General features: G+C 35.4%; 2 protein-coding genes across 5 annotated transcripts in view; both read left to right on the forward strand.

Moving 5' to 3' along the window:
- Positions 1-45: 45 nt before the first annotated feature.
- On the forward strand, positions 46-6,545 carry SHLD3 (shieldin complex subunit 3). The gene is made up of 2 exons (XM_038124345.1): positions 46-192; positions 2,325-6,545. Exon 2 carries the CDS (start codon positions 2,456-2,458, stop codon positions 3,203-3,205), a length of 750 nt encoding a protein of 249 aa, XP_037980273.1. The 5' UTR covers positions 46-192; positions 2,325-2,455; the 3' UTR covers positions 3,206-6,545.
- The window catches only part of TRAPPC13 (trafficking protein particle complex 13), a 27,996-nt gene continuing 11,867 nt past the window's right edge, over positions 62-16,190 (forward strand). For 2 of the 4 annotated variants that reach the window (XM_038124337.1, XM_038124338.1), the window contains exons 1-8: positions 62-192; positions 6,578-6,646; positions 7,520-7,619; positions 8,169-8,253; positions 9,624-9,751; positions 9,880-9,952; positions 13,163-13,207; positions 15,583-15,600. In XM_038124337.1, the coding sequence (XP_037980265.1) occupies positions 147-192; positions 6,578-6,646; positions 7,520-7,619; positions 8,169-8,253; positions 9,624-9,751; positions 9,880-9,952; positions 13,163-13,207; positions 15,583-15,600 (564 nt within the window). In that variant the 5' untranslated portion in view covers positions 62-146. The remainder of the gene's footprint in view (positions 193-6,577; positions 6,647-7,519; positions 7,620-8,168; positions 8,254-9,623; positions 9,752-9,879; positions 9,953-13,162; positions 13,208-15,582; positions 15,601-16,190) is intronic. The other 2 variants (XM_038124340.1, XM_038124339.1) reach the window with 1 other exon arrangement.

Consider the following 16,190-nt stretch of genomic DNA (forward strand, 5'->3'; position numbering starts at 1 on the left):
ACGGCGGTGCCGCCCAGGGGCCGCCCAGAGAACCCTGGGGGCTGTAGTCCCTCCCGCCGCGCTGCAGCCTGGGACGGCCGTGTCTGCTGCCGCCGCAGTCTGCGCGAGTCCTCCCGCTGCGCCGGCCAGCCCGCGGAGTGAAGGCCATGGACGTCAACCAGGCCAAGCAGGAGCATTTGCTGGCTCTGAAAGGTACCAACAGCGCGGCCCCACCGGTTCCCGCCCGTCCGGCCCCGATTCGATGGTGAAACAGCGTGTCGATCCGCAGCCGAGGGTGGTTCTCCCCCCGGTTTGGAAGGAGGTGGAGCAGAGAGCGGCCCGGCGCTCGGGGCCCGCGGCGCTCGGTGCCCGAGGGCATAAGGGAGCAGGGCATAAGGGAGCGGTGAGGGCTGTTCTGCCGTGCCGCGCACACCACAGGGTGTGCACCTGGTGTGACGGGCTCAACGCGGCTGCTCGGCTGTGTCAGTGCTTTGCATAAGGCTTCAAAGAAAGTGTTCAGCTATAATTTCCTTTCCATTTCTCCTGCTGCCTCTTGTTTGTTTGTTTTTCAGGACGAGAGTACACAGTCTTAAAGTACGTCAGGGGAGGTTTAGATTGTGCCTTAGGAGGGATTCCTTGACGGGAAGGGTGATTAGACACTGGCATAGGCTGCCCAGAGGGGCAGTGGAGCCGCCGCCCCGGAAAGTATTTAAGGAGACTGTGCGTGGCAATTGATGCCGCGGTCTATTTAACAAGGTGGTGTTCGGTTTTACGTTGGATTCCATGATCTCAGACGTCTTTTCCAGCACAGTTGATTCCCCTTAGGATGGCTTTTGCCCTTTTCACCTCATGCTTAATGTGCAATTACGAGGCTTACCTCTTTGATTCAGGGATCACAGAGTGGAAAAACAATTGTGTAGGTCACTTGCATGCCTCCAAAATTAATGTAGAAATCAAGAGAGTCCTGTGAAGAATGTGATCATTTCTGAATCATAAATGCTGCTAATTATGTACACGTTATGAAGAGCTGGTTAGAATCTCACGTCTGCAAGCATTCTAGATCAGTGAGACTGCCCAGGTGGGTAAAGTAGTGCGGGTATGAGTAATTTCAGAGACAACCTTCTCGTTTTAAAACTCTACTGGACAAAGTTTTAAATAGTGTCTCCATGTGCTGGCAAAATCTGTTAACCATAATTCAGAGCTCAACAAGCTCTTTTCAAATACATATGCACACCCGCAATAAGGCAAAAACATGACAACATGAAATGTCAACAGCTGTCAAATGTGTTTTGGTAGTAATTAATTCAAAGTAAAAAGCTTTATGGTGGATCATTTTGCTTTTATAAGAAATCAGTGCCATCCTTGGTTTTGTATTGAATTTAATCCAGGTTTTAGTTTTTGTAGAAGTGGGGAAGGTATGGGCATTTATTTGCATTGTGACTGTATTAAACAAAATCTTGACAGTGGCAATCCTAAATTTTATTATTTTACTATCATGTGTTACTGCTCTCCATTAGGGAGTGTGAAATGATTGCAAATATTTTGTGGGTGCAGGAGGAAAGTGGGAGAAGCGTAGGAAATAGGAGAGCAACACTGCGCATGTTTTTCTTATGTTTCATAGTAGTGTAGTTCTCCCTTCACCATGCTTCTGAATTTAATATAATCTTTTTATGGAAGTATAAAGCCTTTGACAACTTAATGAGTTGCTTAGTTATTTCAAAAGTCTAATAAATTAAGAAATTATCATTTCCTTAAGGATTAAAGCATAGCTGCATGTAATGCTTGGAAGCTTTGAGGCTGAAACTAGATATGTAGTTCTGATACAAAACAGAAGCAGGCAGCTTTAGTTTGCCTAGAGCACTTCCCATTTTACTTTTCACTTTAAAAATTACTGTATCAGCCAGTACCATTTTGGGAAGGGTTTCTGTAATATATGTGTTTTCTAGTTACTTTATGTGCCTCTGCTAAATGTGCTGGTATATAGGAGTAAACCGCTTTAAAAATTGTCTGCTAAATTTGAGAAAATAGGCAGAAGTAATTGTGTATCTTTTAATATGCATCACGACAATATAACCAGAATAGTGATGGATGGCAAGTATGAGATGGCGACAGTAAAAGAGTTCTCTTGGAAAAGGACTGTTTTGAGTGAGCAGTGTGCATGTGGATAATGTTCAGTTACACTGGTAATAATGGGATAGAGCTGCTAATGTTCAGCTAAGATAAAATAGAATGTTCTGATATATACCTCATGTATTTTTACTACCTGTTTCTTTCTTGAAAAATATCCTAGCAACGTTTGTCTTAATATGGTAGTATCTCATTGTTTTATAATACTTTTGCTTTAGGTCCTGTTTTCCACTGATCTATGCATCATGGGGCAAGGAAATTCTTGTAAATAAGATGTTTCAGTCTAGATACGAGAATCATTATCAAGAGACTGTTTTCCTAAGAATCACTGGATTCCTACTGTTCAAGCATGGAAGTGGTCTTGCACTATCGACCACATCAGAGAGATCTAATAAAACTGCAGAAATTTGCAGAAGCAGCCGTGAAGGAGTTTCCCATTCGCCAGTTACCAAGATTTGCACCCTGGTTTCCAAATGATTTGCACAGACTTCCCCTCAAACCAAAAAAGCAGGCACCTGTTATTTCTTGTGAGGAAGTGGAAGAATTGAAACAGCTTTCTACACCTTCAGAATATGTTACAGGATCTCCTGATTATGACTGCACAAAAAATCTCCTTGAGTTTCACTCTAGCATGAAACATGGTCCAACTTTAATCCAAGCACAGGCTGTTCACAGACCAATTAACTTGGACTGTCAAGGAGAACCACCACCTAATGAAAAACAAAAATTGAAAAGGTCTTGGAGTGTCTCTCTCCCTAGAGCTAAACTCAGAGAAAAGATTCATCCTTTATCTCAAGAACTGCAGAATAATTTGGAAAGACTAAAGCTGCATGCATTTTGTAGAGCCAAGTGGACAATTGAACAGTCTCTTTGTAAAAACCAGAATTTGGAGGACATATGGGTAAAATTGAATAGACTCATTAAACAGAATGAATTACCATCTTGCAATGCTACTATCCAAAGATCTTTGGGACAGATATGGATTTTCTGTGATATATTATACTGTGAATATGTTAGAAATATTCTTAGGGAAAAGCTAAGCCTTACAGATAAAATGAATTTGCTTGTACATAAATATGGAATTATATTTAGTTTATAACTTCAGATATAATTAAATAATAACATTGCTGTCAGAAATAATAAAGTTTTTAAGCACTTTGGAATATATAGACCTTAGAACAACTGATAAATTGACAGTAAGAAAACTACTTATGTTACTTAGCTATGGTTTTCTAACTATAATGATATATTTCTTTAACTTTGTTTTGCCTCAAGACTTATACTTCTGTTAAGATTAGTAAGTTTCTCTTTGGCTTAGTACTGTGTTTTATAGCTTTTCTCTACCTTGGTGGTCTAAAGGAAACAACTAAAGTAAAAATTCCAGACTATTGTGGCAAGCTATGTCAGGTAATAAAATTAATGCTTTCAATTAAGCAAAGTGCATCATCTCTGCTTCACTGGAATTAGGAGAAGAAAAGATGTTTTTAAGTGTGTTGTAATAATTGCTATAATAGCTGTAACTGACATTAAGATTTTCAAGATCTGATTATTTCCTTAAAGTAGTCTGTAAGTTTTTCTAATGATGGCATATCCCTCCCGTGAAGTACAAATCTACTTTATGTGGGATGTATGCACTGCCTTAGTAATGTTAGCTATATTTTCATGGAAGTATTAATGATAGCTTCAGTGTAAGCTGTGGAATGAAAAATAATTAACAACTTAATAATTGCTGTTTTATGCCTTTGATGATTTCTTTTTCTGATGTTTCTGTTATTTTGTCTCTAATTATATTTGGGAGCAAGAAAAGTGAGGAAATTAAGAAATGAGACATCTATCTGAAACCTTGTTGTCTTTAAGAATTTGAATGCCTTTTATGGTCATAAAAGGCAGAGTTCAGGATGAGTTTTTGTCTCCTAAAAGAATTAAGTGTTCCAAGGTGATGCTGTCCCTGCTCAGTTGAAAGTTGTGAGGGTCAGTAGAGAAGTTAAACTGGGATCAATATGACTGCAAGGTTATGCATTTGCTCTCCTGCTAATTCTAAATAGTTTTGCTTTAGCTGGAGGTCAAGGTCTGTAGCATCTGGAAAAGGGGAAAAAATATTTGTAGATTGTCATTAATGCTGCTCACACCAAAGTATACCTAAGCATAACAGAGATCCCTCTGTAAAAAAATAGTGAATTCCCCTCAGATTTAACATTCTTTTAGCATCCTTGTGTTGGATAATTATATTTTATTATAGGCATTACAATTTTTTAGATAAAAATTTTTCCATTTGAGTCATTGACATGTATTTTTAAACTTTGACTGAATTTTAAGACATTTGTCTTAAAATTCAGTCTTATAAAAGATGTCTTATATTTATGTTTGGGGTGTTTGTGACATTTAATATGACCACATAGCAAAATTGATGCAAAATGCTCTCTAGACTGCATTATAACTGCAGTATAACTGAGGGTTGTTATTGGCTGTAAAGCCAAATTTTTCACTGATGTTATATTTCTGAGCTCAACATTAATAGTAACAAAATTTTTTTGTGCATCAGCATTTTTGAAGATAAAATGAAGTAAAATGCAGTGTGATTTGAGTTCTATTTTATGTATTTTGTATCTAGGATCTTAGAAGAGATGATACATTTTCTAACAATAATTTAGTACTTTTAGTAAATGTGATAATATACCTATCATAGTTTGTTTTGACTTCATTCTGTGATGTTTTTATTTATTTTCTGAAACATGACTTAACTTTTTGTTTAGAAACAGCAAATACTAGTTATACAGGCATAGTGTGAATTTGAATAAAATTGGATAATGCCAATAATACAGTCCCACTAGATTAATTTGATATACTGACAAAAGAGCTAAACAAACATTTTACTAAATAGATGGAGAGATTGTTGTCACTGTAGCTGCCAGCTTTATGCTGCTTTGGGTTGGCTTGTGTGTGAATAATGGTAGACACACTGCTAGCTGTGAGCAACTGAGGTGGTGACTGAGGTCATGTAAGAGTTAACACCACGTTTGATTGCTCTGCAGAATTACTACAGTCTTGGTGAGCACTGGTATACAAGCTGAAATCCAGGCTCTCATTTTGTTCTCTTCAAGGAATGCTTAATTCATAAGCATATATAATTCAGTATCTTTTCTTTTTCATTTTTAATGCTGAATGTGGTTCACTATTAACTCTGTTTTATATATCTTGGGTTTCATTTAATATACCTCGTGGTTCTAAGTCTTCAAAAGTCACCATAACAAAAAGAATATGTTCACTTTTTTTTCATGTGAAAAGTGAGAATTGTTTTTGTCAATGCTAATTTGCATAGGTCTGCTGTATGGTAGCATAAGTTCTTGTGAACTCATACGGCCCACTGTACTCAAATGTCTGTCAAAGTGATTGAATACTTAACACCACTGGGAACAGTGAATGCTGTCTGGACACAATAGCTGTACAAAAGTACAATGAAAATGAACCCACCATATCTGTGTCAGTGCAAAGGTATTGATTAACTTGTTGCAATCAAGAGAAGTCCTTTTGGTTTATTTTTTTAGTTGGTGTTGTGTTTGTTAAGTTTCAAAAAAAAAGCCCTAACAGTTTTTACATACTCAGGTTAACACCTAAGATTACAAATGCTCAATTTTGTTTCATATAAATGCCTTCATGATAAGCTATATATAAGTTTAGGGCCTTTGATTAGTTTGAAGAGGGAGAAATTCTTTTAAGTAGTAGCACCTTAAATCTGTCATTTAAGTGAAAATAATGTAATTTTGAGTGTGAGTTAAAATAGCCTTTGAAAATACCACTTATGTGAAGTAGCATTTTTTTAATAGGAAAATCTTAATGATTTTGATTTTGTCAGTATCAATAAAATAGCTTTGTTGTATTTTCATGAGGTTTTTGTGCTTGTTTTACTGGTTTGAGTTTAAAGTTTGTGACTTAGAGAAAAAGCAGTGGTATAAATAATGTAAGCTTTTAGTATTGTAACTCTACCATGTGTAGGTGTTATAGTTTAAGATGTAAATGCAGTTTCTAATAGACTGGTGTTTGACTGAAAGGGTCCATACAAGTCGTCATACGTCCCATTCTAGGGCAACAAGGATCACAGGACAGGCACTTAAGCTGGAAAAGTCCACAAACAAATGAAATGGACACACTTCTGAAGACCATAAAGCACTTAATGCTGTAGCAGGTGTGAGACCTCTAGCACATCAAATTGAAAGCAGTAGATGAGTAGTTTAGTTCAGGATAGAAAGCAAGAGGAAGCAATTGCCTTCTTGGATCTTAGAATAGCAGGAAGGTTTCTTTTGTATTGCGAATGGCCATGTGATCCATTTTCAGGCTGAGACTTATTTGGTGGTTGTGGTTTGTTGGGTGGTTTTGGTTTTTCTTGTGGAAGTTGAAAAGCAAAATTTAAAATGGTTGTTTGATTGACCAATGTTGGTTTTTTTGTTTTTTTTTTTTTAATTTATTTTTGCAGTGATGAGGCTAACCAAACCTACCTTGTTCACTAATATTCCAGTGACTTGTGAAGAAAGAGATTTGCCCGGTAAGTCTTTTCTACTGACTGATTGTTATGTATGTTTTACCAAGTTTAAGCAGTGTGACCATCTAACACTTAGAGGAGTCATGACCTCCCATAGAATTTTCTGAAACAGCAATATACTTAGGATTTGGTAATAGGTAAAGGAAATTTCCAAGGTGCACTCTATAGCTCTTGACCTGTATCTCTGAAAGATTGGTGATGATACTCAAACAAACACATGACCTCAAAGTTTGAACAATTTATATACACGGTGACATGCATTTCTGTGAGGGAAATGTGTAAGTGGAAAAAGATTGGCATTAATATATTTTTTCCTAATTTTGAGAAAAGGCCCTGGTAGTTAGAACCAACACATGAATGTTCTGTGGAAAAACAGTCTTGCAAGAATCACTGGTTTTGAGTTGCATTAGGCTTGGTGTGCTGTCATGAATTGGAAATCTCTGGGTTGTCTCGCAGAAATAGTTGAAGTCTTGAAGTTAAGTATAAGAGAGTCAAAGGAAAGATTGAAGAAGGAGGGTTGTGTGGAAATGCAAAGCAAGCAGGGGAAGAAAGTAAGTGAGGTTGATTACTTCTGTTATGTAATGTGGTTTAGATAGATACAATTTCTCTCAAAATTCACTGTTAATTTGAGCAATGCCTTTTGGATTGTGCATTTCGGTATGTATATACTGAGTAAATTATTGGACACAAGTGTCTTAAGTTATAACTTATAGGCAGGCTTATGGATATATATTTCATCCCTAAACAAGTTTATTGTAAAAGATATGTATCTAAAATAAACTACATCTGAGTAAGTTATTACATGCGTAACTTAAATGTAGACAAAACTTTGGACTTAGCAAATATTCAGTTAATAGGAACTTGATATTTTTACAGGTAATCTATTTAACCAGCTCATGAAAGATGATCCTTCCACTGTAAAGGGGGCTGAAACTTTGATGTTAGGAGAAATGCTGACTTTGCCTCAAAATTTTGGGTAAGAATAAATGATTGTAACTATAATATGCAAGGTTTGGGATTCATTTGGTTTAGGATTCGTACTTCTCTATCTGTTTGAATACCATTGTTCTGCAATGAGATTCAGCAATTTAAAAACAATATGTGGCTTGATTTTTAAATACGTATGCATATGCTGCCTGATGTTTCTTGTCTGTAGCCTGACTGAACCTAATAAGCATTGAAAGTTGAAAGAGATTTGCAGCTGTAGGTGAATTTCTAAGATAATGTACTACTATAAATCATGTGTTATATCATGTTTACTACTGTGATTTTTGTGGGTACTGAAAGCCATCTTCTTATTCCTGTCAGACATTTAGCTAGAAAAAGTTCTGATTTGTTTTTTCTCTTTTAAAACTGTTTGTCTTAGAAGGATGATTGCAGAAGTATGGGTGCGCAAATGCCAATTTTCCTCTGTGGTTTGATCTGGCAAATGTGTATGTGTGTGAACTTAGAAATGTTTCAGTGAAATGTTCTGGTTTTTAGTAACTGTTACTAATTTTTTTTTTTTTCTTTGCCTGAAATACAGAAATATATTTCTGGGAGAGACATTTTCCAGTTATATTAGTGTGCACAATGATAGCAATCAGGTTGTCAAGGACATACTGGTGAAGGTATGTGAAGAAAACCCACTTAATAGAAGATTTATGAAAAAATAAAACACAATTATTATATTTTCTGAGAATATATTGTATGCTTAATGCTAATATATAGACTTTAGGAAATGTATGTCCCTTTTTCCAATCCAGAAAATATACCTGGAAATTGGAAAGAGTAAGAATAGAATTATTATAATTATAATAGAATATAATTATAATTCTATAATAATTGCATAAAAATAGCAATTATTATAGAATTCTTCAAATATTAAAATGAAAAACTAGGATTGTGTAAAAAAATTGATTTATTACAGTATTATATATTATCATAGCATATTTATATATATATATATATATATATAAAATCATAGCGTTTTGGTTGGAAAATACCTCTGAGATCACCAAGTGGAACTGTTAACCCAGCATTGCCAAGTCCACTGCTAAACTGTGAAACTGTGTCCCTGAGTTCCACATCTGCACAGTCCCCTGCAGGGATGGTGGCTCAACCACTTCCCTAGGCAGCCTGTTCAATGTTTGACAACCTTTTTTTTGAAGAAATTGTTCCTGCTATCCAATCTAAACCTCCCCTGGTGCAACTTGAGGCCATTTTCTCTTGCTCCAATTGTTTATTACTTCTGAGAAGAGACCAGCTCACATCTGGCTGCCGTCTTCTTTCATGTAGTCGCAGAGAGCAGTAAAGTCCCTCTCCTGAGCCTTTTTCTCCTGGCTAAACAGCCCCACCTCCACTGACCTTCTTTGGGCATGCACCCTTCTATTTAAAACTTCTCTGAACAGTTGGTGTAGCAAAACTTCCACAGCTAAAAAATGGAGTTATGTTCACTTACCTTCACTTTCAATGAGATCTTCAATTCCCTGTGAAGCATACACTGATCTGTATATTGTATTAATTGTTTTCGAGAGAACTGGGGTTTTGTGTTTACTGAACATATAAAATAAAGTAAAAATTTTAGAAGTCATTGTGGAACTCAATGTAAAAAGTAAATAGAGATTTTGTAAGCTCTATGGTAAAGGACTGGACTATTTATATGTTTTACAGCTTGTCTTTAGCTTTGTAAGTATCTCATCATCTTAATATATATCACAGAAGGTGTCTGAGTCAAGACTATCACAGAATATTCTAAGTTGGAAGGCACCCACAAGGATGCCTTCCAGCTCTTAAGTCAGTAGCCCACACAAGGATGGAATCCACAGCCTTGGTATTGTGAGACCCATGTTCTGACCAACTGAGCTCTTACAATATGTGTGAAAGCATGCAGGGTATGAAATGCTCAGTGAAACCCCGTGCTTTATAACATAAGTTACTTTTCTTTAACGCAAGTTAAACAGCTGTAGTTCTAACTGATGCTTTGTTTTTCCGTCCCCAGGCTGATCTTCAGACAAGTTCTCAGCGTTTGAACCTTTCAGCTTCTAGTGCTGCAGTGGCAGAACTTAAACCTGACTGTTGCATTGATGACGTGATCCATCATGAAGTAAAGGAGATAGGAACACACATGTAAAATTTAAACTTCTTCTGTTACTAAATGAGCTTAAATGAAACTGGAGTACATGCATGCTATTCTGCTTTTGATATAGCACAAGATTTAAAGTAACAGCTATTTTTTTGTTGTTTGTTTTTTTCAGCTTAGTTTGTGCAGTAAGTTATACTACACAGACTGGAGAAAAGATGTACTTCAGAAAGTTCTTCAAATTTCAGGTATTTCGTGAAGTATTTTACTTTTAATAAGTGTATGAGTCTGTAAAACACATTTTAAAACATTTGATACTTCATAAGCACTTTTATGTACCAAAAATCCATTCCCTTTATAAAGTGAACCATTAAGAGCCACTGCTTCAAACTTCACACAAACTGGTGTTTTCCAATTACCACACAGTTAGACATCTCAGAACTAATAAATATTACATCTAATAATTTTTATCAATTTATTGAGGAAAAAATATGCTCTTAAAAAGTCCCTTTTTATAGCAGACAGCTCTATGACTATTTTTAAACAGAATAAGTATTGGCCATTTTGGCTTTGATATATCCAGCCATTAAGCTTGTGTGAAATTCTGGTTTTTCTTTTGGTGTGTGTAACCTTATTAAACTGGAATTAAATAGTTTGGTTTTTAGAGGAATTTAAGTAAAGAAGTCTTTTGTATTATATGTAATACTGACAGAAGTAATTGACAGAATTTAAACCTTTTCCTCCATCACACCAATTTCAAGACTTGTGATAAGAATGACTGAGGAAATCAAGAAACTAATTTGTGGGCTGGTTCTGGCAAGAAAGAGTTTGTTTAATGTGTATTTCATGGATGTTTAATTTTTTAGAGAAATATATTGAGACTTGGATATTGGTGGACCAATTTTCAGGGAATGGAGGATTACATGACATGCTTTACTGAACACATTTTTAGATACTCTGACATTGCGTCTGGTAATACAGGAGCATTATATAGTTCTGTCCTGAAGCTGTTTCAGGGGAGGTTTGGGTTGGATACTAGGAGAAGGTTATTCACCCAGAGGGTTGTTGGACACAAGAACAGTCTCCCTAGGGAAGTGGTCACGGCACAAAGCCTGACAAAGTTTTCATGAAGCATTTGGACAATGCTGTCAGGCACATATTCCTGGAGGCTGGACTTGGTGTCCTTGTGGTTGGTTATCTTCCTACTGAGGATATTTTACGATACTGTGGGGTGATTGCATTTTGCTATTTTCTAGTATTCTATCTAGATACTTCAGAAAAAAATGATTTCAGTCTTTAGAAGGTTAAATCGCCATGCATTAGAAAGAACAAAAGAAAACTTTAGTGCTCTTAGTAGTCGTGGGTCTTGAAATGCCAGGTATTGATTTATCAAAGGTGTTTCCTGACAATCCTAGGGAAAATGGTTCCATATAAATTTTTGTGTTGCCCTCCCTCTGAAACTAGCATCTCTATAGAGTTTCTTCATCTTTATTGAAGTTAATTTTCATCTGTGTGTGCTTTGTTGTGCTTTCCTTATGACACTGCTTCCCTTTCTCCATTATTTTCCTCTTTTCAGTGTTCTGTTTCTCTGTCCCCTCTAGACTTTACATGATTGCATACACATGCATGTGCAAGCTTCAGATCTCATCTTTTCTCTGTTCCCTAATGTTCTTCTTGTCAGAGCTTTGTACAAGATTTGTACAAGATTTTGTATGCGAACATATTTGTGTAGCTTTTTGGGGGTTCCGCATGCATGTATAATTGCCATGGTTTTTAACTGAACCCAGCCACAGGTAACTGAATTGTCAAAACATTTGAAGCCAGCTGTCAAATATGAAGCCCTGCATTCAAAGAATGAAGCATAAGTATACATACGCTTCCTTATAGGTCTATAAATACTCTCTGATTCATTGTGAGAAAAGCATTGCACTGAGAATTTTGGCTGTTAGTTTTTAAATTTGACATAGAGACACCAGTAGGAAACCTGAGAATGAACAAAAAGGAGTGTTACAGAAAACTGAACTATGTCTTTACAGTGAAAATTCATGGCTGCTAGTGATTGAGATGTCACTAGCTATTTTATAATAAATTCTCTTTTACAGATTCTCAGATTTTTCAGTTGCATTTTCTAGCATCTTTAAAGTTGAACTGGTGCTAGTTGGTTTGAATCAGCTTCTTTTTTAAACCAATATATGTAGTTTTATACTGATTGATAGTGCTGTTCTGTTCCAAAGCTTTCTCTAAGTAATTAATAGCATTATGTTTTCATGGAGAAAAAATGATTCCTTCTAGGATTGGGTGGTTTTGAACCTCACAATATTTTTTTTTTGTATTTTGCTGGAATGCCAATTGAAATTTACTGCAATAAATGGAAAGACTGTTTAACAGAAGAGAGAGAAAAAATTCAGCATATAGGAAAATTTGGAATTGGAAAATAAGCTCACTGAAGAAAAAGACTTGACAGAAAAAACTCATCTTTCAACAAAGACTTAATTTTTTTTTTTTTGACTAGAGAAAGATAGTAATTAATACTTGAAAGATTTGAACTTTATGCATTTTAAAATGATGAAATATCTGTGAAGACAACTCTTTGATCTTGAATTCTTCAGTGCTAAAAATATGTTGACAACTTGAAACATTAGAGGTCTCTCAGGATGCAGTGATATGCAAACAAAAAAAGTTTCCTTTTGTAATGGGAAACAAGTGTCTTCAGAAAAAGAATTTAAATTTGGTTTCTTACAAATGTGATAAAAGATTATTTCTTTCAGTTACATCACTTTATATATGCTTCATATTTGAATGTGTGAACTACAGTAGCTTTATGCACAAAATTCAAGCATTAAGAACCAACACTTTACAGTCATACTTTATATCATTGAGTTTTCGTCTTTTACCAATTGAATCTCATAAGATAAATATGATTTGTTATTTTATATATTATTATAATTTTCTTTAGTTTCCTGAAATAGTCGGCATTTTCAAGAAGGAAGTGAAGGCTAAGAAAGCTAAACAAATGGATAGTTCTCTGCTTCGTATATGTTTAGAGAAGCCCTCAGTAACTTTTGTTAAAAAACTCTGAAGGACTTGGAAATGTTAGATAGTTCTTGCTCACAGTTGAAAGCAAATGCAGGACCCAGGATTGTTATAGTGTTATTTTAAACACACATATCTACTTACAGCACTGGATTTGGCCTCCAGTGCCAGTGCTTGGGTGGAGAATTACTAGTTTTCAGTATGAGGAGACTGCTTAATAGGAAAGCAGTCAAGTGTGCATAAGTAAAAAGCATCTAGGATATACTTTTGAGTTGATTCTGTCATATAATTCTGTCATGCACCTGCTATGTGTAAGATCAAAAAAGAAAACACTTTTTAGTAAGAGACTCTGGTACTTCAAAAGAGTATGCTGATGTTGTCTGAAAAACCAATTGTCAATCTGTCTTTTTTCCCATTTCATTCAGGTTCTTAAACCACTAGATGTGAAAACTAAATTCTACAATGCAGAGGTGAGAACTGTGTGTATTCAGGTTTGTTTAGGCATGCTGGGTTTGTTACTTAGAATAAATTCAAAGAGCTTTGTAAGTACACTTTTCTGAGAAAATTGATCACTTCTCATGGAAAAATGGTGGTAGATATATATTGTATAGTTTCAAAATAGATAGGCTTTTGATGAAGGGTAAAAGAGATGTCAGGACCTTAATGTAATTGAGTAACAATTTTGCATATATTCCAGTTTCTCATGGACTCAAATACTTTCAGTTATTGCTTGTATGTTTAGGCTGATAGAGTACTTACTGTAAGGGAGATTAATTGTTCATAAAGGAGATGACAATTTATCAGAGTGGGGAAAATTTAAATTTAAATTAGTTACATTTAGATTTTCCCTATGCAACTATGACCCTTCAGTTCAGTAATTTAAGTTTTAGGCTTGTGATAGTTACACACAGTGCTTCTAAACTAAATGACCTCATATATATATATATATGTATTGCATATTTATTTGGACATACGTACATGTCTGCCTTTGTCTCTTTATGGGAAGAATTTTGTACGTATCTTTAGGCCACAGGCTTCAAACCATCCAATGACTAGGTGTGAGGTACCTGAGCGGGATTGGAGCGTAAACACATAGCACTGGCTGAGCCCTTTATAGAGCTGCTATTATCTGTAAGTGAGAATGTCTGGAAATTTCTTCTGTGATTTAAGAACAAAAACAATTCTAAGAAATGAAGTGATTTCTCAGGGAGCAAAATATGCCTCTTATTTAGTGTGTGGATTATATTATTGTTTCAGCCGTGAAGTATGTGGTAGGGAAAAGAGGGACAGATATCTTAAATGGGGCTGTCTCTTTATATTTCATGTGTAAAGTTTGTGATGAAGCACCTCTTTAAGGTAATTCTGGGCAAACTTTTTACATAGATATTTTTTTGTTGTTGTTGTTGTTGTTTTCATAGTAGTTATGCTGACCGGTCTTGATAAGGGTCTTATTTAACTCTCATTTAGCTACCAATTCTTCGTGGTAAAAATCTATGAGAAGCTTTGATGTTTGAGCTGGTACATGTGGGTTTTGGAGGGTTTTTTTGTGCTTTTTCTTTTCCACTGTAGAGTTTTTAAGAGGCTCTTTGATACCTTTTGTTCTTCTTGTTCATGAATTTATGCAACTCCTATTACCATCTATTGAAAAAAATTTTTAAAAAACGATTTTGGATTATATTAAATGAGCAATTTCCATTTGCCTAGCAAACTGGTATAGTAGCACTCCTGTCTAATTTCTGAAATTATATAAAGTGTTGCTACGTCTTGTGACCATGGAATTCAATTAACTTCTAAAAAGCTAGAAATAAGTCTATGGTTAGCTGTTGTGTGTGATACTATGTTGCTGTGAAAGCACCAAGAAGTTCATCCTGACTATTATCCTTGAGAGCAGGGGAGAAAAAAATGGTACGTGTCAGTTATTACTTAACTAAAGATCTCTAAAGGTTGACTAACTAGTTAAACTGTTATCATTAAGATTATGGATGTGATGCTGTCTATTAATAATGTCTGTTACTAAAATTAATTTCTATTAATAGACTAATGATAATCCATAATTTTATTTCTTCTAAGACAAGGAATGATGCTGAACCTTAATCTTCTTGCTTATTGCTTATATTGCAGTAGTACCCAAATGGAGTTGATCACTGAAATTTATGCATAGAACACATGCCCTGTTGCCCTAACCTGCTGCAATCCTGGGATTGAATTACTCTCTCACTGACTTTAATGTGCCTTGAAAAAAGGCTGTGTAAAAGGTTCTGTTCCTACAAGCATGCACAGGGAGGTAGACAACAAAGTTTTCAATTGAAGTTGGGTTTTTGGATTGATGAATATTCTAAAAAGAGTTTTTCTTGTTATTTTGCCAAATTTTGTTATAACTTGCAACATAGTAGCTTTGCTAGGACACATTACCACATTATTTTTGAGACATATATGAGGATACTTAAGATGATCTATAAGGTGACAAGGACTGTTTTTCCATTTCATGTACAACCCATTGCATGGATTTAAATTCAGGACAAACTTACTCAAAAACTAACTCTTTTTTTTTGAGTCAGTTTATTCTACCATATCTTGTTTGTGACTTGTGTGCCTTAAGCTCTACTTTGGATGGGTTCTGAAGCAAAGCTAGTAAATCATGTAACTATACTAGCTATAAGTTATTAGAAACGTAGTTGTCATCTTTGTTTGCATCCATTTTTATTTGTTTCTGTCTTACTAATGCTATCTTGTTTAAATGGTGCAAAAAAATGCAGAAATGCATTTTGTTTGGAAGTTAGCCTCCTTTTTCTTTAACATTTAACCCTAATTTCTCTAATGTGTTCTTTTTTTATTTTCCCATTAGAGTGACCTCAGTTCTGTGGTAATTTTTATTTATTTTTTTATAAATATGTATGCTTTTTTAATTGCTTAACTGTCTCTGTGCTTGTTATTGACATTCTTTACAAACATAATGGAAAAGCAATGTTTGTTCTGCATATTATAAAGGGATGTGTTCTCATCATTATATGTGCAGCTAATCATTTAAATGGTTAGCTCTTTCTTTAATACCCATTGTTGAAACTAGAACTTGATATCTACAGATTCTTGTGGGGGTCCTCCAATAAAACACCTCAACAAAATTTTATTGTATCTGTTATTTGAAAGGAGAATTTATTTCCTTCTAAAATTTTTCTGGTTTTGACCCATGGAAATGTAGGTTTCACTACAGCACTGCTTGTGTAAGCTGTGACAGAACTTTTCACATCTGGTTGGTGGAGACAGTGGGTTTGAGGAGAGAGCAGCAGTTGGATGTTCTTCCTTCCTTTGGCTAGCTGAAACTGCACTTCACAATTTTAACTGCATGTAGCAGTTGATTGAGTTACTATGTTACTTCTGCAGTCTGTTTTCACTTTAAGGCCTGCCTTGTACTAAAATAAACTGCATATTTTGACAAGGTTTTTTTTGTTGTTT

Source organism: Motacilla alba, chromosome Z (genome assembly GCF_015832195.1).
Source record: "Motacilla alba alba isolate MOTALB_02 chromosome Z, Motacilla_alba_V1.0_pri, whole genome shotgun sequence".
Taxonomy (NCBI): Eukaryota; Metazoa; Chordata; class Aves; order Passeriformes; family Motacillidae; genus Motacilla; species Motacilla alba.

Coding starts and splice junctions, on each gene's coding strand:
- SHLD3 (XM_038124345.1), top strand. CDS start 2,456: ATGGAAGTGGTCTTGCACTATCGACCACATCAGAGAGATCTAATAAAA.